The sequence below is a fragment of the Harpia harpyja genome, chromosome 2 (genome assembly GCF_026419915.1).
Source record: "Harpia harpyja isolate bHarHar1 chromosome 2, bHarHar1 primary haplotype, whole genome shotgun sequence".
Taxonomy (NCBI): domain Eukaryota; kingdom Metazoa; phylum Chordata; class Aves; order Accipitriformes; family Accipitridae; genus Harpia; species Harpia harpyja.
Window position 1 is genome coordinate 54,877,688 of NC_068941.1, and position 23,207 is coordinate 54,900,894.

At 37.1% G+C, this 23,207-nt stretch overlaps 1 protein-coding gene across 11 annotated transcripts in view; it reads right to left on the reverse strand.

Annotated features, from left to right (window-relative positions):
- Nucleotides 1-2,261: 2,261 nt before the first annotated feature.
- The window catches only part of FAT1 (FAT atypical cadherin 1), a 113,940-nt gene continuing 92,994 nt past the window's right edge, over nucleotides 2,262-23,207 (reverse strand). For 5 of the 11 annotated variants that reach the window (XM_052779908.1, XM_052779905.1, XM_052779911.1 and 2 more), the window contains 15 exons: nucleotides 22,954-23,168; nucleotides 22,403-22,540; nucleotides 21,954-22,097; nucleotides 19,570-19,767; nucleotides 14,447-15,248; nucleotides 13,377-13,508; nucleotides 13,106-13,269; nucleotides 12,049-12,511; nucleotides 11,393-11,546; nucleotides 11,043-11,153; nucleotides 10,202-10,833; nucleotides 9,816-9,953; nucleotides 7,698-7,757; nucleotides 4,908-4,943; nucleotides 2,262-3,965 (listed from right to left, as the gene is read on the reverse strand). In XM_052779908.1, coding sequence (XP_052635868.1) covers nucleotides 3,340-3,965; nucleotides 4,908-4,943; nucleotides 7,698-7,757; nucleotides 9,816-9,953; nucleotides 10,202-10,833; nucleotides 11,043-11,153; nucleotides 11,393-11,546; nucleotides 12,049-12,511; nucleotides 13,106-13,269; nucleotides 13,377-13,508; nucleotides 14,447-15,248; nucleotides 19,570-19,767; nucleotides 21,954-22,097; nucleotides 22,403-22,540; nucleotides 22,954-23,168 — 4,013 coding nt within the window. In that variant the 3' untranslated portion in view covers nucleotides 2,262-3,339. Of the gene's footprint in view, nucleotides 3,966-4,907; nucleotides 4,944-7,697; nucleotides 7,758-9,271; nucleotides 9,326-9,815; nucleotides 9,954-10,201; nucleotides 10,834-11,042; nucleotides 11,154-11,392; nucleotides 11,547-12,048; nucleotides 12,512-13,105; nucleotides 13,270-13,376; nucleotides 13,509-14,446; nucleotides 15,249-19,569; nucleotides 19,768-21,953; nucleotides 22,098-22,402; nucleotides 22,541-22,953; nucleotides 23,169-23,207 lie in introns of all 11 variants that reach the window. The other 6 variants (XM_052779909.1, XM_052779913.1, XR_008234112.1 and 3 more) reach the window with 5 other exon arrangements.

A 23,207-nucleotide genomic window follows, 5' to 3' on the forward strand; every position in this document is an offset into this window, starting at 1 on the left:
TGGAGGAGGGGCCAAAACCTGGTACTCTCTGGTCATGTTCCTTCTTTTAAGTGTGTGCCTCTATCCTGGAGGCCTCAGACCAGGTGTGAATGTTAAATATTGACTGAAGGAAGCCTTACAGGATTGTTGTTGTTTCTACCTCAAATACTATTAATCAGGTAGAACTGCAGTTTGTTCTCTGCTCCAAGGCAAAATGACATTTCATAAACTTCAGATAAAATGTAGATTTTATGCAGAACAGCAATGAGTTTGACTCAAATCTGCTCAGTAAAACTTTAACTTCTACTAGCTCGTAAGTATTTTAAAGTAGAAAAAAAAATCACTTTCACATTCTCCTGTACAAGAAAGATGGGGAGTTTACTAGAGCCCAGCAAAGGGCCAGTAAGATGATTAAGGGACTGGAGCCTCTTTCATATGAGAGGCTGAGAGAATGGAGACTGTTCAGTCTGGAAAAGAAAAGGCTTAGTGGGGAACTTAATGTTTATGAATACCTGATGTGAAGATGTAAAGAAGACAGACAGGCTCTTCTCAGTGGTGCCCTATGGCGGGACAAGAAGCAATGGGCACAAATTGAAACACATGAAACTACATCTGAATGTGGAACTCTTACTGTGAGTCTGAATGCACACTGGAATAGGTTGCCCAGAGAGGCTTTAGTCTCCATCCTTGGAGATAGCAGAGAGATGCCTTCCAACCTCAACTGTTCTGTGATTCAGGGTATTGCTTTAAGACCTTTTAACAGAGATATGCCTACTACTCAATAGCTAAGAGGTGAAATTTGTCTTTATCTTTAGCCACTTAAAAATCTGCATAAAGAGTTAGGTAAAATGTATTAACTATGAGGACTTGAATGTTTGACTACTGAAATTTCCTATTTTAAAATGTTTGGCTCAAAATAAATCATCTGGCCAATGCTTTTGAATGTCTTGGACTACTATCGAGTCAAACAGCAATGCTCTGTGGCATCAGTGTTTTAATTGGGTTAAAAATGTCACCAACTTGGTCTTGTGTATTGTTGTAGCTCTGTGTGGGAAAACAGGTTTAGTTGCACTTACTGGACTTGAATTAGGTGACAATAGCTCCTGGTATTTCTACACAGCGAGCATTTGTTTAACATGGTCTTGCTTTACTTGCCAACTGCAAAGCTGTTGTGGAGTTGAAACTGTCCTGTTGTTTCCCTGACTGCTATGATGCCCTCTTGTCTTCTGCTGTGAAGTAGGACCTGGGTGTTGCATGTTGCCTAGCAGCACAGTTCTTGTGCTTTATAAGTCAAGATGGACCTTAAGCAGTGTTCCTAACTACTGTCGAGTGCATGATACCCTTTACTCACAGTTCTGTAAGTCTTAAAGAAGAAAATGCTAACACTGGGCCCAATGTACAAAAAGCTCTTTGTTATCAAGGTGAATATTGCACAGAACAGCCAGAACATGGTTTTAAACCCATTTATTTTAGCCTTTTTCTGTATGTTGTGAGATTCTTACCGGCATATGGGCAGGTTAACACTGAGGAATGCCTGTGCCCGGCTATTGGCTCTGTCCTGTAATCCATCCATTTCCACTGTACAGCTGCTAGGCTAGGAGTTGTTCCACTTTGTGCATAAATAGCACTCCAAATACAAATCCAGCACCCTGTTATACCAGATGGTGGAAGGCCTAGGCTTAGCGCTCATGCCCAAGGGAATCTAATATTTTACCTTTCCAGGCTACACAATTTTATGAGACAGTAGGAAAAAAAATATGGAGGTGGAGCTGAAAGGATTCCAGGCTGTATTAAAAAATTCACTAATATGCTAGGAAATCTCTTCTGAACTTAAGAAGTGTCCCTCCATGCAAGAGGTAGAAGACAATTATCTTATTCCATCCAGTCAAATTTATGCTAGAGAACTTTGTTAGAGGCTTTGCTCTTTTCTAGTCAGAAAAGCAGCTGGACAGTATGTGGGCAAACTGTATCCTGTCTTCTTCAAGGTAAAGTTCTAGTGTGAACCTAACACAAGAAACTGCCATTGAAATATAACTGCATAAAACCTCCCATGTATTTATCACAAACTCAGAACTTGTCACAAACTTCAGCATGCAAGTGCACAATCAAGGGACAGCTATTCATGAAAATAACTATTCAGGTGATTAAGAAAGGAAGAAACTGCTTTAAAGAGCTTGGTTTTTTTTCTGTATATATTTTTGGGACTTCAGAAAAAATACTCAGTAATTTACATAGCTGATATTATATGTTTAAAGAAAAATGCAAACTACCGAGAAGGCTACTGAAGTTTGATACCCATCAATCTTTATTCATACTGGCCCGATTACTTTTTAAACACCATTAAGTAGACACACACTGCCATCTAGTGAGCATCTCTAACATAGCTGCAGTTTGATTTCTGAGGAGAGGAAAATGTGTTGCTTGGAGCAAGTAACTTAATACAGTACAAAACATATACAGACTTAAAAATGCTGCACTGAATGCTTTGTCAATTGTATATTATATAATAGAGATACACAGAGCAAAGCTAAAGTATTTTATTAATAATTTATTGTCAGTAAGAAAGACTGGCTAATGGTAATTTTCAGTAAAAACCTTTACAAGACCATTGGATCACAAATATACAGACACTATAAAAACTGTGTCATGGTGGTTTTGGTTCTAAACTGGTATGTAGAGGGTCCCCAACACACTTTCCAAGAAGGGAAAAAATGTTTACAGTTCTAAAATACAGCAACCCATTTAAGACATTTTCATGTAGCTGACCCAGAAAAATATCAGACCTAACCTATGTACAATGGGAATTGTGTGAATATGCTGACTTTTTTATAATGAAATGTCAAACCATAGTTTTTGAGGGAATACATAGAGTGATGCCCTGATTATAATAAGTCAGGGTGCTAGTTTTTAATGGCACACTAACACCACTAGTTTCAGTGGAAAACAAATTCACAAAATATCTACAAAATCTAGTTAAAACTATTAAAATCAAAACTGTACATAAAATTTACAAAAAGTAGGAGAAAATTAATTGCATTAGAACTATATAAATATATGCATCATGCTAACATGGAGAAGTGGTATGTGGTTTTTTAACATAGACAATGTAAGTACAAAAGATGTTCAGAAGTGGCACAGCCAATGGAAGTCTTGGAACTGTCCAATTACAGTAGGTCAGGAAATGGAAAAAGAGGCTGATTTAGTGAAATGAACTGCATGATCCAATGCTGCTATGCCAGTTTAGCTCACTGAAACAAAAGCATTCACTGTGGCTGGGAAAGAGAAAAAAAATAAAAAAGCTCTTGAAAGTTGTTCTAGGATTGATAAAGTTTAAGAGTCCAGGCACTTTTGTTGAGTGTGTCAGACTTCTGTATGTTGCTGGGAATCAAGTGGAGGAATTTTCACATCTTCAAAATGACCATCGTCTCCACTCTCATAGTCACTCATCATGACTTCAGACTCCATTTCACAGCATGCTGACACATCAGAGCATGAAGCTGTGGAAGCATACACAGACATGGACATATTGTCTACAGTGGGTGCTTCAAAGTCTCTATTGTACCCTAATGTGTAAGGAGCATAAGGTTCTCTGTAACTTCCGTTGACACCACTGGTTGTGGTCTGAGGTTCTGACATGTCTGCGGGATAGTGATGGGGAAGGTACTGATTAAGATTAAATCTCTGCCTGCTTCTTGTAGAAGAACCCAAGCTACCTATGGCTGGCATGTCTCTGGGTGGCTGTATTGACTCAAACTGGTCGCTGTATTCTGGTGGTAATGGTGGAAGCTCATCAGGTGCAGGGAAGTCATCAGGTGGAGGTGGAAAATCACTTTCTATGTCATAACCACCAGGGTAATAGTCTGTATCGATGGCATTTGGATCCGTGTAGAGGGGAGCTGACTCCTCGACCACTTCGTAATTTGGATACTCTTGGATACCTGGCAACTGAACGCTTGGCATCCAGTCTGATGTATCCCAGTGATAACCTGAAAAGTTAATTTAAAAAAAAAAAAGTAGTATTAGTATCTTGTCTTCAAGTCAGTCTGAACTGAGAAGTCAACACATGTATTCAGATGATGCAATCACTGTGATTAGGACACTACTTGTTAATTAGAGAGCAGTTTGCCCCAGTTCCACAAAAGACATTCAACACAATACAGCTTTACATTATGCCATGCGTTAGATACTGCATCATTCACACTTGAACTTTTACACTTTCTCAGACATCTCACCTAACATGGGAAGAGCTGTAGGTCACCTATGGAATGTGCTATCACAATAGACAATGGTATAGAATTGTTCACTGGATAGCGAAGAACCAACAGCCTCCCTGGTGCAGCTAAATTCTTGGTCAGTTGTTGTTGAGTAATTACAATTAGGGTGACAACAGCTGCCTGTTTTTCTTAAGAATATATTTAGCATATATAAACCCTGCTTTTCTTACATAAAAGTAGTAACTTCTAATTGGTAAAGTATCCAGACCATTTAAAGCAACTTTACCCCTTAACTGAATTGTACAAGTTAATTTCACAAAATGCTGTTAGCTCTACAGTAACTGCCACACCTCTGATAAAAATCTTTGACTATTAGTAAAGACATTCCACATTCAAATAAAAGAACAAACCAGGAAAATCAAGCTTAATCATGCATAAATGACCAAACTTGATCCTCTCTTGCAAACTCCCCTTGAATAGGTTTGTATTCATCTGCTGGAAAGTATAGATGTAAGCCTAATCTCATTAAAAAATAATTTTCTCATCTGAATACCAAAAAGGAAAATAATAAAGAATTGTAATAAGGTGCAAATCTAGTAAAAAGTAATCACTGCAGACAAATGCACAGCAAGCAACTGATAGTAAGTCTGTGTTAAAACCAAGTATTAACAGAAATATTTTGGTGAACATCAATGAACTGCATGCAGAAGTCACCTCTTGAATTGCTGAGGTCAGGAACAGCAAAAGATTCTTTAGGTGGCAGAATGAGAAGAAAAAGGAAAAAACATCTGTAGTTAGGAATCAAATAGTAGAACCAATGTGAAGACAAAGAATGACTGTCACTATAATGTTCATGCTGCTTTTGTCCAGTTTACTTAGCAGTACTAAAGTTGGTATATTTTTTTTTTTCTCCTGAGCTCCTTCTTAGACTTGAACTGTAGAATAGCTACTGAATTAATGTATGGCCCACCAGGGACACGGCTCTGTAGTGGCAAAATCTGCAATCTGTAGTTTGCTGAAATCCTCCTAGCAGTAGATTTAGGACTTCTGCTAAAAAGGGTAAAAAGACTTGGTCTGATTTTTTTCTTTCCTTATATTCCCCCTTGTTTTTCAATACAGGGCTGCATCTATTAGGACTTATACTTTTAAGTATCTCATTCAAAGATGGGAACTCTCCCTTTAGTAACTCGCTTCCCTACACTGTGCACTAGGACCTACCTCCCTTTGCACAGCAATCCCAACAACTCATGCTCAGCAGAGAACTGTCCTGTGTTATCTGACAAATTTTAAAAGTTTCTCTCTTCAGGAATCTATATTCCCTATTCAGGTCTGTAAGGATAGGCAATGCCTATCTTAATACCAGAATCTTCTCCTAAGAATTGATATTTTTAGCCATTCTTGGGAATGGAGGGACAGAGGTTCACTCTTGGCAGGGGTTGCTTTATTTTTTTTTTTGTTTGTTTAAGCTTGCCTAGCCCAGACAAGAAAAATACTGTCTACACTAAAGGAGGTATCAGTCCAAGATCTGAGACTCTTCAAACATCTCTGGCCTCATCTCCAGGAGAAGGTTCTGACCACTAGTCTACTCAGAAGACTACATTCTTCATTTTTCTAGGGAAACTGGATGCAAAACCTAACGCCAAGAGGCAGGCTGTGGCCTTATGATTTAGAGCACTTTTACCAAGGAGTAGGGAGATCTCGGTCCTGTCGTCGTCTTCTGAGGCAAAGACCCTTTAACATCAAATACAGAAACACAAACTAGAACCTGATGTGCCCATCTTCCTAGGTGGCAATCTGCTAGACTGGAGCTATATTTCCTCTTGCACTCAGCATTGTTGATTTGCACAGAGCTACAACTTTCCTTGAGGAGCAGCAGAGAGAACACAGGCCTACAACTGTCCTAGGATGAGACTAGCTATAGTTCATGCTTCCAGTATACCTGTTGGACAGAACCACTTGGGGAGACTAAAGGAAAAGACCATCTGTCCTTTGACCTTGCTGAAAGCTTGAGCAAGGATCTCTGCTGCTCGAACTGGCACCCTCCTGAGGGTGCTCAAAAGCAGAACTCCTTACCTAAGATGCTTTGAAAGAAGGAATACTTATTAAGAGTAGAAACTTCCAAGTGTTAAGAAGTAGCTGAGCAGGACATTTTTAATCTCTCTACGAATATTCTGCAATGCATAAAACATTTGTATTTATCTATCTTAGTGATACTAAGCCACCAAGCAATACTTCCAACTTTGACTTGAGAACTACATCCATCCTTTTTAGTTTCTACCAATTAAAATCTCAGATTAAGTTAGTTATTAAATATTTCCCCAATAGATTTTGCCTTTTCTAGTCTTGTAATTCTTCCTTTCATAAGTACTGTGCATTACAGTTTTTTAGCACTGAGGACTATGGTCTATAGGTACATATTAATTTAATACTTGCATGTAACTAGAAGTCTTTGCACTTGTCTACTGTTTTGTGTGTCTGTATACATTAGACAGGATGTACTTCTAATAACAAACAAAGGAGAATCTTTCTTTAGCTACTATAATTAATTTCATGTTCTTAAAATGGCTTCATTTTAAGTAGGACTTAATAAAAAAGTAGGGTTTCCTAGTGTGTATTAAGAAATAGGAAACATACACTGTGGATGTTATTTCAGAAGTAACCTCTGCAGACTCATGGTCATGGAGTTAATTATTTACATATTACTGGAACTTTAAAGATTTTTTTAGGTCAAAACAATAGTTAGCATTTGTATAGACTCACTAGCACCTTTATTACTCCTATTATTTTGTAAAGAGTGTGTTTTCCAGAGTGGTCAGTTCTTACATGTCAGCAAAAAAGGAATAAAATTCCATTGAAAATGTCTACTTCACCTCTTTCTAACTTCCAAATACATACTACACACACACAAATATATGTGTGTATACATATATACACCTAAACATACCTTTTAGATACTGATGTAAGGCTGGGTAATAAGTAACTACTTAAACTGATAGGGATGTGTATGCCTATATTCCTCAACTGCATACTAGAAATCAGTTTTTTCTGCTGGAGACGGATGGATCTAAAGAGCAAGGAAGTGAGTACTCGCTATCACACTTACTCCCATTCTGCTCAGCTGGACAAGGTGCCAACAGATATGGGTGGGAGAAGAAAAGGAAGCAGGGGCTGCTGCTTTTTCATCTACAGTAGGGTCTGTAATTGCCTTTGATGCTGTCTCAATTCTGCTGGGAGCTTTAGTGTATTTTCAGAAGAGAGTGAGCACCAAGATCTTTTTATGCCAATACTTTTTGTTCCAAGAAATCATACTTTGAAACCTGTCCACAGGGTAGCTACAGCATACACATGAAAATATGAACAGATATACAATATAAATATATTCTTTGCTAAAACTTATCAGAAAGTCTAAGTAAATAATATAACTCCCATCTACTAGGGCTACATTACAAGACAAACGTGCATTATTCTGCCAAAGCAGTAAATAAGTATGAAACATGTATATACCTTCTTTTTCCACCGAGTCAACAACAGCATTGACAAGGTGTATTACAGTCACTACGGAAGCTTGTAAAGGGTATAAAAGGAGCAAATTAAAACAAACCTATAGTTAGTATCACTTTAAACAGCATACAGATATACAAAAAAAAACACTGTAACATTGCAGTTCATTACTATTTCATAAAGCAAGATTATTGGTGTACACATACATTTACTCTCTATCTAGAAAGCAGTTGCATATAATACATAAAATATATCCCTAAACCTGAATTTTATCCTTGATGAACATGGAAAAGTACTTGTAAGTACTCCTGAAGCAAATTCTGCACAAGCACAAAGTTGCTTTAGTTGTGTGTGTTAGAATTTCTGAAATGTTGCCTAAACAAACCATTTGCATAATACTTAATCTAGATAGCAATAAACGAGGCTTTTCTAAAGGCGTGTGTGGGGTCAATTAAGGAGCATTGCATTAGACTTCCCCTTTTAGACTGCAAACTACATTTCCCCCACCCCCCAATGGTAGACCAGGGGAAGAAATTTTCACTGAAATGAACTGAAATGCTAGAATATGAAAAATATCTACTGAAATCTTCTGTTGCTGACCTACTTAAGTTGTATGTGAACAGTGGTATCACAGTAGGAATACCAAATTCAGGCTGTGACATTCTTATTTAAAAACAGCTAAAATGAATGTATTTTTTATGTCTTTCCTTTCCCAAGATACTTGGAAGGGAGAAGGATTTACTCTTGTAGGGTAGGATGAGGTAAGCACATGCAATTTGTTTGCATGGCTCAGGGATTAAATTTCAAACTAATAAATTCAGAATCTACCAAAAAGGAAGGAAGGAACAATATTTATGGTGCTACAGCTATTTCTCTTAAAATGATGTATTAATGAGTAATCGATACATGACAAGAAACATGAGTAAGAATATATGAAATATATGGGATGGAGAGGAGGGGAGAACAACATGTACCACACAACACTTAATACCACAGGAAAAAAGTTGAAAGTTGGTGTCAGGTCTGCTGATAAAATGATGAGTACTGTATGCATACCATTTTACTTTCACCAATCATTAACACAGATGTTTCTTTTCATGCTATTAAGAACAAATCACACTACTTCTTCCAGAAGCAGAATGTTCTTTATTCCTAAGCTAAAGGAATTTCAAATTCTTTTTACCATACAAAGACAAAAGCAGAAATTGGAATAAAGTGTCAAAACACCTTAACTTAGTGAATTAAGTTATGAGACAACTGTGGCTTTGTCCAATCAGTCTGAAATGTTTCTCAATACATAGATGCGTTCATACCAACTGTAAAAGCATCTGTCATCGCAATGGAAAAGTAAAAGACTTCCAATTAATAATAATAAAACCCACAAATATGCATGCTGATTATATTTTGATGGACTGGAGTTGTGATCAAAATATTTATATTTTTATATTGGCTTTTTTCAATGTATGAAATTTTTTTATGAATTCATTTTAATCATGGTGAAAGCCAAATATACTGTTCTACTGTAACAAAATTCCTTTTTGTGCAGCTTCCTTCATTACTAAAGTAATCAAACTTACAAGCAGTCCCTTAAACTCTGCTCTCACTCAGAACTGATCTGATCCATATGGGAGCTGAGGTCGCAGCAAGAAAAAGAGAAGGAAACAAATGAAACTGTAACACCAGAAAGCTTTTTACTCAGAGCTGAATGTCAAAGTGAAAGTTATATTTGTGCAGAGGCCATTTTTCAAATTCACTGTAGTTTTGTATACGGCAATAACTAATGATTACCTAGAAGAGTTTCTCAAATTTTAATATGCTTTTAACACCTTTTAAACACAAGGCTCTGAACACCTTGTGCTGCATTTTCACCATTAATATTCTAACAGCAGAATGATTATATATAATTTTAAGGTAATTAACACGAAGTGTAAGATAGACAAAATACTTTAAAAAAATTAACATATCTGGGTATTAACATAAGTAAATACAGATATATATTAAATAATAGCTTATTTAATATATATTCCATATATGTAAGTCCTACTGATACTAAGAGATACAGATGCAAAGACAGAACAAATGAATGTAAGTGGCAGCACAGAATGATTGTATTTTACATACCATTGTCATCACACGATTCAGACTGGAAGGAGCTGAGAGACTGGACCTCAGACATGCTCTCTCTAGCACTGTAAGGATGGGAGTTCTTTTCATCCAGAGGCTTTTTTGAAAGGCAGGGGTCAAGATCTACTACTTTAGCTGAAAGAATAAGTTTCAAGTGAGACGATTAATAGATTTTAGATTAAAGAGTCAATAAAATTTAAGGCTGAGATCTACACATTTTTACAAAACTTAATAGAGTATGAAGCCCAATCAGACTCAAAACCCAGTAAAGTCATAATGCCTTTTGTATCCTAACAGGCATAGACACAGACTTTGCACTCATATTAAAATTGTACCAGCATACACCTTTAACAGAAAAGTAATAAAACAAGAACATTTCTTACTGTCATAGTCAAAATCCCAGCTGGGTTTCTGTATTGAATCGCTGTCTGAAGGAGAGTTGGAGGGAGGTGGAGGTGGCAAATTTGGTGCTACACTGCAAACAGCTACAGCTTTGCGGTGACCATGTACAGAATCTGGGTTAAAAGTACTAAACTCTGGGTGCTCTGGGATAGCAGACCCCTCAAAAGAATTCCTGTCAAGATTATTCCTGGAGTCGCTTGGAATGCTTGGAGTGTACGAAATGGGACGAACAGGAACCTGTGGTGGGATGTCAGAATAGATGTTCTTATTCAATTTTGCATCAAAATAAGGTCTTTGCAAGAAAGCTGTTGTAGCTCCAAGTTGCTTGTCTTCAGGTTCTGGCTGGTGCTTCTTCTTTCTACTAATCACTTTGCGGCAAACAACAAAAATCACAACTAGCAAGAATATTCCTGCAATGAAAACAATAATCCCAATCACTTCGGCTAAGCTAATGTTCCAAGATGTTGAAACGTATTTGTTAAGAACAATGTCTGTGCAGTGTTTTCCTCCAAATCCTCGGCTGCAATTGCAGTGATATGAACCGTAAGTATTCTCACAAAGGGCACCATTAAGACATGGGTTTTCTATGCATTCATCGACATCAGTCAGGCACCTAGCAGAAACAGAGCAGAGCAATGATGGTTAGTTTACATCAGTAGTCTTTGTTGTAGTCTCCTTGTTCTCAACAATTCTAGATATATTTAATATACAGTACTGTACACTACCAGGCAATTTGTTGTTTTATCAACATTCCAGATTTCAACCAGTTTGAACTGTTAAGTAATACTGTTAAAAATTCAATATATGTGGAACACTACCTACCTTTCTCCACGAAAGCCTGCTTCACACTCACAAACAGGTCCATCCAAACTGTCAATACACTTGCCACTGTTTTTACAAGGATTGTCTTTGCAATATGGACCCAGCTGGCACCTGCAAAGGCCAAATAAAGAAAAAAAAAGGGGGGGGGGGGGGAGCATGAACGAACCATTACCTTACTGCAAGTGAGTATATAGTGTGGGATTCAGGGCTGTAACATAGGGGCTGGCATTAACTTCAACTAACTCCAGTGTGTTTCAAAGGCTGAGCTTCAAGTAGGAAACAGATAAAAAAAAGAAAACAGAGCCTATTCTCTAAGGGTTTCATTGGTACAACAAACCATACAAACATACCTTTGGCCTGTATATTGTCCTCTGCACTGGCAGATAAAATCATCGCTGACTGGGATGCAAGTACCACCATAAAGGCAGGGGTTGGAAGCACATGGGTTGACACTTACATCGCAGTGAGTTCCCATAAACAAAGGTGCACACTTGCAATAGTAACCTGAAATCAAATACAGTCTTTTTGAAAGACACATACGGCTTTACTGGATTTAAGATAAAATCCTCCCTACCCACCTACCTGTTTGAAGAGAGAGAGGATGGGCAGAAACACATATTTTTATTGAAAGAAGAAGGAAAGTCTAACAGTAAGGTTTTTCTTGAATATGAATGAAGGATAACTTCCATTTCTCTCACAAAACTCAAGCTTGTCACAATGATTTCAGAATTTTTAAAGGAAGACTAAAGTAGGCAGTTAAGAGGATGGACCTCAGGTGTTCACACTGAAGATTAAATCCCCACTTTGTCTGATGGACTTTGTCTACTTCATACCCCAAGGAATTGAGTCTAGAACACAGGCAGACACAGCCTTCCCACTGCTCAACAACCAGCCTTCTACAACTGTGAATAATTCTTGCTTTCCCAGAGAAAGTTTTGTCCTTCAAGGCAGGGCAGCGGAAAAGCAGTTCTGAAAACTAATAGCAGAAGAAGATTGCACAGCTTACCTCCATTTGACAGTGCATTGCAGATGCCTCCATTCTGACATGGGCTGCTTGAACAGCCTTCTGTGGTAGTCAGTAAGCATCCAGGAGTCACATCTACAGATTCTTCCATGTGTGCATGATTTCGTGGCTTACTGTTTAGGGGCAGCTCTTGTCCATTAAGTACAACAGAATCCATACAGCCTCTGAAACCATTGCTAACCTGAGGACTTCTACCGTGTCTTGTACCTTGCTGCCGAATGTGACCACCAAAAAACACATGATTATCTAGGTTTAGTGTCCTAAGTGTACCAGGAGCAGTACCAGATGCAGTATGCACCCTATCCAGAACAAGTCGTGCGTAATTTCCATCCACTTCAAGAGATACTGAATGCCACTGGCCATCATTAATCTGAATGCTCTGAACAGAGACAATCCCAGGTCCACTGCCACAATCAAATTTATATTGCAGCCTTCCATGGTGAATCTACAGAGGAAAGCCACAACATCAACAAACAGTCTGCACACTTAGAGTATAAAATATTGATGCCTATGAAAGTTTATGTTTTCTGGAGAGACAGGATGATGTGGTGTTCATAAAAGGCAGTTTAATAACATTGTATTCCAAACAGTCACAGTGATTGTGATTCATTCTATACAGTTCTTTTAATTAAAATGTATACTTTGTACATTTTTTCCACTAGTAAAGAAGTCACAGATCATCAAAAGATTACAATACTTCAAGACGACCTTTCATCTTGTGCTTTAAGTGACTTTTTCTGTATGGACTTAATGAGTACTATAAGCAAATAAATTTAAATTTGTTATTTAAAATAGATAATTCAGGGGTTTTTTTGTTTGTTTTATTTTTAAAACATTAAAGAAAACTAATTCCTTTTACATATTAAAAAAATTCTGTACAAGTTTGTCACCTGGATGTATAACACACTTTTTACCTTGAAGGCAATTCTCAATTATAACAATTGTACAGAGATGTTATGATTCAATCTTTTAATTTAGCACAAAAAATAGCAAGATGGCAAGAAGAGGAAGAGATATGCACTAGGAGATTTCAATATACCTCTAAGATACTGTAGTCTGTTCCTCGAGCATACATAACAACTGCATGAGCAGAGTAAGTTCTAAGTCTCATTGTCAGCTTCATTTCCTCTTTGTTCTCATTTTCCATGAGACGGTATTTCACATAGCTGCTCCCAGTAAATGTCACAGCAGAGCCAGCTGATGCTTAGGAATACAGAAAAACATAAAATGTGTTAACACAGGACTGGAATCAGATTTATATTTGAAAGTAATATGGTTTTACGTAGAGATTTTTAGAGTTAATTTCTTACCAGGACACTGTCCAGCTTTGCTGTCTTGGCAAACACAGGTGTATTTTCCTTCCTTTGGATCTCCTAAACATTCAGTACCTTCAGGGCATGGGTTTCCTTCACACACACTATTCACCTGGGGGCATTTCCCTTCTGTAAAATGAAATACGTTATTTCTCTCCTGTTGGTGGTAATGGTATTTTGTGAAAAGGGACACTTCAGTACAGTAGCTGAAAGCAACCCAAATGACATTCCTAACTATCAGACAAGGAAGTGAAGTAACAGTTATGGGATATGACTGGCACAATCACAGACTAGACAAATGGCATATATAGTGGCTGATGTTCATAGTTATCTTGATTACTGAAAAAATTCAATGGATGAAATTTGGAAACTGGTGTTGTGGTTTAAGGTTTACCATTACTATCATACACCATAGAAAACAACATGTAGCTATTAAACATGGACAGAGTGGGTTGGGGATAGCAGAAGAGTGTGTCTGTATTTGGGACAGAAAAGGAATGGGCTTTAAATATTTACTTAAGATGTGCAAATTCACCTAGCAACATTAAGTCATGATTTTAAAAAGCAATGCTGTTCTCAGAGCTAAAGACAAATTTCTGTTATAAATCTGTACACTTATATGTATCTTAAAGAATATTCCTTTCCCAGTTCACCCTGTCATTCCCAGCCCAGTTTGGAAGCTGTGTGGGCTACTTCTCTAAGCAGAAACCAGGAAGTATTCAGGTACTTTGCAAGAACTTACCCTTTGTGTATACAAGACTGAAAATGGCTGGCAATTTAGAACAGGCAACAAAAAAAGGAACTTCTTTCATAAAATGGAAAATGAAGGTGTAACTGTAAGAAAAAAACCCCTCCCATAAGCTTATATTATGTAAACTCTTAAAATGCTGTAATAAGGCAAGAAAGAATTACTCCCTACTCTGAGTAAAATTAGGCAAATGTTGCAGCGTGGGTTACAGGATATTCTTAATCTTGTCCTGTAATATAAATTTTGCCCTGTGGATTATGGCTATTCAAAACCAGAACTATCTTTTCAAGGATACATTTTTCCTTACTGCTTTTCTTACCTTTACAAAGACAAACTGCTGTTCTGTGATGACGGGGAGTGACAAAACTCAACCTGGCTGTGCTGTGGGTTGACATGATGTTCTCATCCACTGTTACCTTTTCTTCACAAAATTTCAAAGGACAATCTAGGCCTGCGCAAAGCTTATGGAAAACATCAATTATCCGGACACCTAAAATCTCCTCTAGGTCAGGCACAGAAGAGTTTATCTTGTGGAGCAAAATTCTCATTGGGTGCTGAGAGCTACCAGACTTTTCAATATTCAGGAGGACATCAAGATTTGAAGGAGGATCAGAAGGCTGCAAACTAACAATCTGGATGTCATTTCTCCTCACGCCCAAGATGTTTCTTAACGCTCTCTGGAAATTGCGCCAGTAATCACCGATGAATTCTTCAGGGGCGAGGTTTGCAAAGCGTATTGCAATGCTGTGATTTAGTAAATCTTGTGTGATTTGTCTGATGTGTACAGTAATATCAGCTGCAGTTGTAAATTTTCCATCTGTAACAGTGACATTTAGGAGGTACTGTCCTACATCTAACCTTTTATGTGCTATTAGTTTGCCACCAGTACTGGAAACGGAGAACAAGGATTCCATTTTGGGGTCCAGACTGTATGTCAAAGTGTCATAAACATCTTGATCAGTTGCATGAATTTTCCCAATGACACCACCTGAATATTCTTCCCCAAAGGCTGTGATAAAGATTTCTAGAGGCAGAATTGCTGGAGAATAAATGCTCTCCTCAATAACTCTAATATCAATGTAAGTCAAAGATGACAATGGTGGTTTTCCATTATCTGCCACCTAAAGGAAGATGAGGATAGAGTTAGGTTTTTGCTTTATCTCAAATTCTACTATAGATATTTGTACTGTATACCATGAATTGTATTTTTCTACCAAAAAAAAAGTTCCTACAGGAAAATGCTTTATGTAAACTTTGTAACACAGGTCCTGACACAAAAGTTAATATTGAAAATTTAAAAAGCTTATATATGCAGGCACACACAAACATGTTTTCACTTCTTCCAAGATTAAAAGGCTACAGTGCTCTTAATACCATGGAAATGCCAGGAAGCTACTAACATTTCTATCAAATACAGAGGAAACGTACAGTAGCTGATTTCAGACAGCAGATGGTGTTTGAAGCTTTTTTATTTCAAGCATGGAAACACATTACAAATGAGTCATGCACTAGGAATTTACAACATGCTTCACCACAGTTATTAGGAGGTGGTCAAAGACAATCTGAATGCAGTATGCCAAACAGTACTTCAAAAGGAAAACAATACATGTAGAAAGTTACAATTAATTATGTTGTCTTTCACGATTTGTGATTACGGAGAGGAAAAAAACCCCACCTGTAGTGCTATTTGCTTCAGACAATTAAAGTAATTAACAGAATCAGGCTAATTCAATTTTAAAGCCTTTTTAAACATCACATTCCCTGTCGTCCAACCCTTTTTGACAAAAGGATATGCTGCTGTTGTATGAAGAGGGGACAAAAAAAGAGAGTAGAAAAATGAGAAAAGAGCATTCCCTTGGGTTCGCTTTCTTTCTATTTCTCAGTTCTTTTTTCCCCACCTACCTTTTTTGCAGAGCTCTTTCCCAGTTACTGAAAGTGAGAGTAAAGAAATGGGCAAAGAAGAATTAGAGGGATGTGAAAGGACAGAGGGGATACACAGGGCTCGGAAGGTAGAAGATACCCTGCATTGTTCAAAAGATTTTACAATAATTTTACAATGACTACAGGTAGTTGCTACACTTTGAAGATCTATGCAGAGAAGCCACTTTTGATTTTTCATACAAATTTAAGCAAAAGAGGAAAAACTCCAGGCACAAGATTATCTGTGGATGTGCACATAATTGTAGCATTTTTAAAAGGTAATGCATGTCTCAGAACTACATGTCTTCATCTGTTAACTCCAAAAGAAAGGCATGGCTAGAAATTTGCCCTCTAGTTACCCAAACATAAATAACGAGAGAAAGAGAGAGAGAGCGAGCTCAAGTTGGCAAAGTTCTGTTTTGCCTAGTTTTCTGCCGGGAAACAAGACAAGGCAGGCAGTTTAGCTACAGGAGAAATGCCCAAAGGAAACAAGGGCTTAAAACAAACAGGCAAGCAAAATTATAACAAATGGACAGCAAGTAGGAAAGAAGAGCCCCAGGAGAAATGATTTTTCAATAGTGCACATATTTAAAAATCTGCTGTGGTTTTAAACTAAAGACTTCAGTGTGGCACAAAGGACTGTATGACTCATAGCTGAAGATTTCACACACTAATGCTGTGAGACATTTGTTAATGGATAATCTATTTCCTTTGGAGAGAGGGAAAGCAAATGTGAGTGGCATGCACATGTAGATGGCTGTAAGGAAAAAAAAAAAAAAAATCCTTATTTCTACTAAAACCATAAAGGTAAAGTAAAAGAAAGGCTCATGTTACGTAAAGTTTTTTGGTGGTAGTGGGTATGTGGGGTGTGTATGCGAGAGGTTGCTTGTGGGTTTTGGTAGGGATTTGGGTTTTTTTTTTTTGTGGTGGTGGGTTTTTTTTCCAATTAAAGTATACTTGTAACATAAGACGACCTCGGCCTCAGCAATCCATTCAGAAAGCAACTAAGGTGAAAGCTGTCAATACTGAAAAGCACACCAGTGAAGGTCAGTTAAAAAATGAAAATGAGTATCAAGAGATCGTATACAGCCATTAACTTGTGAACTATAAGATGGAAGTGCAGAAATTAAAGATAGGGTAAACTTGAGAAGATGCCTTCCTACAGCCTTTGAAAAAAATCTTTCTTTTAAATGAACAGGGGAAGAATATTTTTCCACAAAAGTCATGTATCTATTTTTGTGTGCACCACTGTAACTGAAGTCTTGTGATATGGAAACGCTAGTTTTAGTCTTAGATGCCTTCAAACGAATGTATAGTGACTCACTAAGGAGAAGATAATAGCAAATTATAGCACTGTGTCTATTTTAAAAAAGCTATCATAGTATAAGATGACAAATGGCAATTAAAAGACAGTGACATATTTCCAGAATTCAGACAGGGAACTTTTAAATCAAGGGATTAGACAGGTCCAAAATACTGTACAGCACACAAAAAATGCACATTAGTATAGTCTGCTTTAATGATTTACAATCTCTGAGAAGCCTTTGTTCTAAATGAGTACATTTGTTTTAAGACACTTGTTTAGCTACCGGATGCCATTAAAATAGCCCTTATTCATTCCCTAGAAAAAAGGCACTTTTCAAGTGCTCTGCTAAAGAGAAGATAGTTGAAGTACTGACAGGCTGTTTACAAGCATCCTACAGTCTAGGAAGTGGCTTGGAAATGAAAGAATTGCATGATTTCACCCAGAGGAAGGTGTTAGATAGGCGCCTCATACTTAAGAAAAGGCAGGCACATTAGGAAGGGCCAAAGGTGGAGCTAAATCATGAAATGTGATGCTAACTCATGAAATGTGATGAAGACAGTGTAACAGTCTACACATAACAGACATAACTGCCTGTGCATGCATTCATAGGAATATGTTTTAGAAGCAAATTAAATAGAAATTAGTTACTGCTTAGAGAAAATATAAAATAAAACATATGAATCTTGTATTACACTGATTGCACATGCAGGAAAAACATTGCGGGTTCTTCTTCCATAAACAAAAAGATGACTTTGGGGAATTGGTATAGAACTTGGAAAGCCTATTAGGGAAGTGTGTGGCAAAGCCCACCTCTACTGCTGTTTCTGACTCATGCAGCCTAGGAAGGCCAACAGAGCCATCGCTCAGGTACCTTGAAGGCTAATCTGTCCCACCACTAATTAGCAGAAAACTATTAAGAAAAAAATGGCTAACAGATGAATGATATACCTCCCTGCCCCCCTTTTTAATCTCAGTTCTTAAACCCTAAACTAAACTACATTTAAATGGACCCTTTATCTATGCTGGTTCTTATACTGATGGCTCCTGATAACATGTTTTAGTGACTCAACCAGAAAACAAAAGTACCTGTAGGAATTTTATTCCTTCCCCAAAGAAAAGAGACAGACTTTGTGTAAATATGTCACGATTATTATCCCAATGTGGACAGAATTCAGTATACACTGATGCAGACACTACTGCTCTAAAACTCTGCAAGTCCATGTTTACTCAGAAATTGTCTGCAGTATTATGTATGAGAATAACTTGGAGATTGAAAGAAATTCCTCATGTAAAGGTAAGAATTTTTCTTAAAACACAAATCTGGAAATGAAGTTTAAGAATTAAGGCCAGCTATTTTTAGCCTACCAATTTTAAGTCCCCTGTTCACAGCTGCTTAATTTATAACTGAATTTAAAAGGACTGGATAAGATTAAAAAAAAAAATCGGCTTGAAGTTTTCTTACAAAAGGTTACAAAAAAGTATTTTAGAGAACTTAGCTATGTTAATGTAACCTGGATTTTTGGACATTGTCTGGTCTTTTGCACAGCAATGGCAAATGTAGGCATATATTATAGCATTTCACGGTCATTTTTGAATTTTATGCCGTGTTTTCCACTGCAAGATTCTGAGATCTCCAAGTACAACGCTGCAAGTTTCAATGCTATGGACAAAGATCCACTGACTTGGTTTTCCAAACTTAAAAAAAGATGTTTTCAATTGCCACTGCAAAAAGAATGTGGCACTATAGAAAAATACTTCAGTACTGCCATGATGTGCAACTTTCAATATCCCTGTTTCCATTGTATCAGTGCAGTCCAGCTCACAGCTTCAAGGGTCAAAGCAATAGTGGCAAGAGGAAGTCTGCAGCCAATAGCAGGTGGCTCAAGGGACCTGTCCCCGATGGCTTTTCCAGCATCCCACATGAAAGGCAAAGGGCTTATCAAGACCACTCAACCCAGTTAACATTTCACTTACACCTTACCCTTACTGTGAGTTTAATTAATCTTACTGTTACACCTGTGTAGATTTCCATTTAAACCAACAGACTTTGTCTCTGAAGACGTCACCTCATGGGACGTGCCTCAAATGACTACTTGGCATGTCAGGATCTTGTAACAGAAAGACAAGGGGTAGGCAGGTGGACTGGGCATGAGTGGGGAAAGTTAACTAAATACTTATACTAATAATGCAAAACAGCTAGAGGTAGCGCATCCTACCTTAACATGAAGTAAATAGTGATCCCTCACTTTGCGATTCAGTGCAGCAGTTGTCGTCAGGACTCCCTGCTGGTTAATCTGAAAAGTGTTCTCTTCATTTCCACTCAGGATGGTGAAGAGAAAAGGAGGGCCATTGTGAGAAGAGTCCTTGTCTGTCACCACTAGCTGTAGCACACTAAATCCAATAGGCTTATTTTCCTACAAATGCATAATAGAATTACATTGGTTTTATTATAATAGAGGATATAGCCTGACATTGATTTCTTTTTCACAACAACAAACAAATAAATAAATTAAAAAAAAAAAATCAAATTACTGTCAAACCAGTTAATCAGTGTAAGAGAAATCAGAATGACAATATTGTTTAAGAAAAGATACTACCCGCTGAGAATAATGATGAAAACAGTAGAAGGAGAAAGGCAGTACATGTTTAAACTTTGTCTTATATTTTTAAAAGTAGCTCAGCCTTGACACTTTACATTTTCCAGTTTTGGTCTGAATTAAGATTACTGCAGATTAATTACCAAGTCATCAAAGATTTAAAATTTAGCTAAAACACCTGTTAAGAATAATCCAATGCCTTTGTTGGGAGGACTAGAAAAACACACTCCTCCATCTGATCCCTTGTGTCCCTAATTAGCGTTCTGACTACAGTTGTGGCTGCTACAGCCGCAGTCTGGTTAAAATACGAAATCCAGGTTGTAAAATTTCATCATAAAATCCCTTCAAGTTTGCATCATGTGGATGCCTAAGGTTTCAGAGACACTTCACCCACTTTGGTTTATCACATATCTTATACACACACACAACCTTATCTAACACTTGTAACACTTCTCCCAGAATACTTATGCTATACTGTATTGACCAGATTTTTTTTATATATGTACATATTTTAAATGCAAAAAAAAGTAGAAGCGTTATTGTGAAGTACTACAATAACAAAATGCTATCCCTTTCACAGCTGCAAAAACTCCTAATAACAAGCATACTCTTTGTTCTTGAAACAGTAAGTCAAGTTAATTATCAGATATTGCAGCTGAAGCTTTTTTTTTCCCCTTCAGCAAAACAGACAAGGACCGTCATTTTAAAATACAAATATTTACATTTGGACATCTAAAGTAATTTGATTTTCATAATAGCTAAGCACATTTCCAACTGTGTCCAAATATGTCCAACTCCAATACATCAGGAAATGCACACCAGCATTCTTGGGCAACTCCTCCAGCTTTTTCTCTGCTACCCTCATACTGGGACAGGCTGATAAGAATGAACTATAAAACACGAGGTCTTCCTTTTTAATTAAGGGAAACATTACAGACATTGCTTATATAGTCTACAGTTTTAGGGGATACATTAATTAACATTCATTTCAAGGAAGATTGTAACTGGGGAAAGCAAAATACCTTTGACAGCACACAAACATGCAAGTCTGTTGTTTTTAAAAAAAAAGCATAAGATCCAGGACATCTTACTTCCATACTCTGTATATGTTGGGTAGAGATGAATCATTTTGTCTTCTTTTGGAAAGCTACCTTTACAAATCATGTACACAGTCTCAAACAGAAGTCGTATGTTAGGATGGCACAGCACACCAGATAACATTGCTTGATCTCCACTTATCTATTGTACAAGGCCAGGCACCAGCAACAGCAAAAGGACCCAAGGGACTGAGCTCACTTACTTTACTACTATAAAGGTCTTAATGCAATTCCTTTGTTCCCTTCCATTTATTCTCTGTTGGATTCAGGAAGAGAAGTAGTAGAGACACTGCCTCTGTATCTTTGCTTTAGTAGAGAGTTTTCTGAATCGGGCAAGTATATGCCAGCCATTTGAGAATCTGGCCCACTACTACCATTCTAAAGTGCAAAATTAGTCAAATGTAGCAATATGAAACACTACTCCTGTTTTAACTGCTTCTGATCCCAGAAGAGGCCAACAGGAATTAAGTCTTGACCTATGTGTCACGGTGCACAACACCTGCTTCACAGTAACAGGTAACCTAAAGTATCTTTTTCTAAGCAGTAACTCTAAGATTAAAAAGAAATAGCAAAATTATTATGTATTTTAACCTACCTGTATGATGCTAAGAATGTTATAAACATAAATGCAATGTATAATATACATATACATGTACACGCATGAAGTACATGAAAAAAGAACACGCTCAACTTGCAACATAAGTTTCTAAATAGACTGTACAATATTAATTTTGTAACCCTTAACACTTATTCAGGTAAGCAGTCTCACTGACAACCTTAAAGAATTAAAAATACAGAAAAATTGAATTGAAGCATTTGGTTTATTGTATCTTGCAGAATTTTTCAAGTCACAAATTACCACTCCAATAATATTATTGATTTGACTACATCACTATCTGTATTTACCTGGATGATAACACTATAGTTTCCTTTTGAGAATACTGGAGGATTGTCATTTACATCAGAAACATCAATATTAACTGTGGTTGTGTTAAGTCTAGGTGGGTTTCCATTATCTGAAGCTTGAACTGTCAAGGTATATCCTGAAATCTAAGAAATAATAAAAAAATTTCACACATCCACTAAGGAGCAAAGAGTAACAAATTCAGCTTTTGTTTTAAGGAAGAAATATTTCAGTGCAAACCCCCAGTAAAGCTTGCCTTCATATATTTAATCCTTTCTCTTCCTCCCCGCTCCCCAAAAGCACTGACATAAATAGATGCTTTCACTTTACAATGGCTATGTTAATTTTGAAACATTAAATGGCAATTTACAAATATAATTAAAAAAATGGTGGTCATCAATTATGTATAGCTAAATTTATCTCAACAGCTCAAAAAGTGTCAAAACCTTACCTTTTCTCTGTCTAGAAGTTTAGTCACTTTTATTTCACCCCTAGTAGGGTCAATTGTAAAAGGATTTCCCTGATTGCCATCTATAATTGTGTAGTGAACACGGTTGTTTGAAGGTCCATCGGCATCGTCTGCCATAACCTAAGGGACATTACAGTCTCATTTAAAACAGGTTGAAATAGACTCTACTACCTTTCAGATAAACTCATCCTGAAGATGAGCACAGCTGTTTTAGTCTACCACATTTCATAGTTCTGAGGAGAAAAGCCATCCAAATAGAACATACCAACATCACTTAATTTCCTGAATTTCTTCTGAAAATTAAGTCATGTTCTCATGAGGAGAACACAAACATATCACAAAATATCATCTGCTTTCTCATAGCATCTCACGTCTCTGGTTCTGAAACTTTTTCAAAATAAATTTTCAATTCACTCAGTGGCAAACTTATCTATTCATTTATGTCCATCTTCAAATCAGTATTTATTCCTTCAAGACTGAAAGCATGATTGTCATGACGGAGTATTTCAAAGGAAAAAAACAGCAATACGTACTGTAATGACTGATTGTTCAAGTATAGCATCTTCACTGATTACTGCAGTGTAAGTGTCTTGGCTAAACACTGGAGTATTGTCATTGATATCTGTTACATTAATATTCACTGTTACAACATCACTTAATGAAGGTGTGCCTCCATCTGTGGCTTCCACTGTCAAGTAGTACTCATGAGAACTTTCATAATCCAAGCTCTCGATGATAAAAATGGCTCCTAGGGAAGAAAAAAAAATAAACCTCACACAAACTCTGC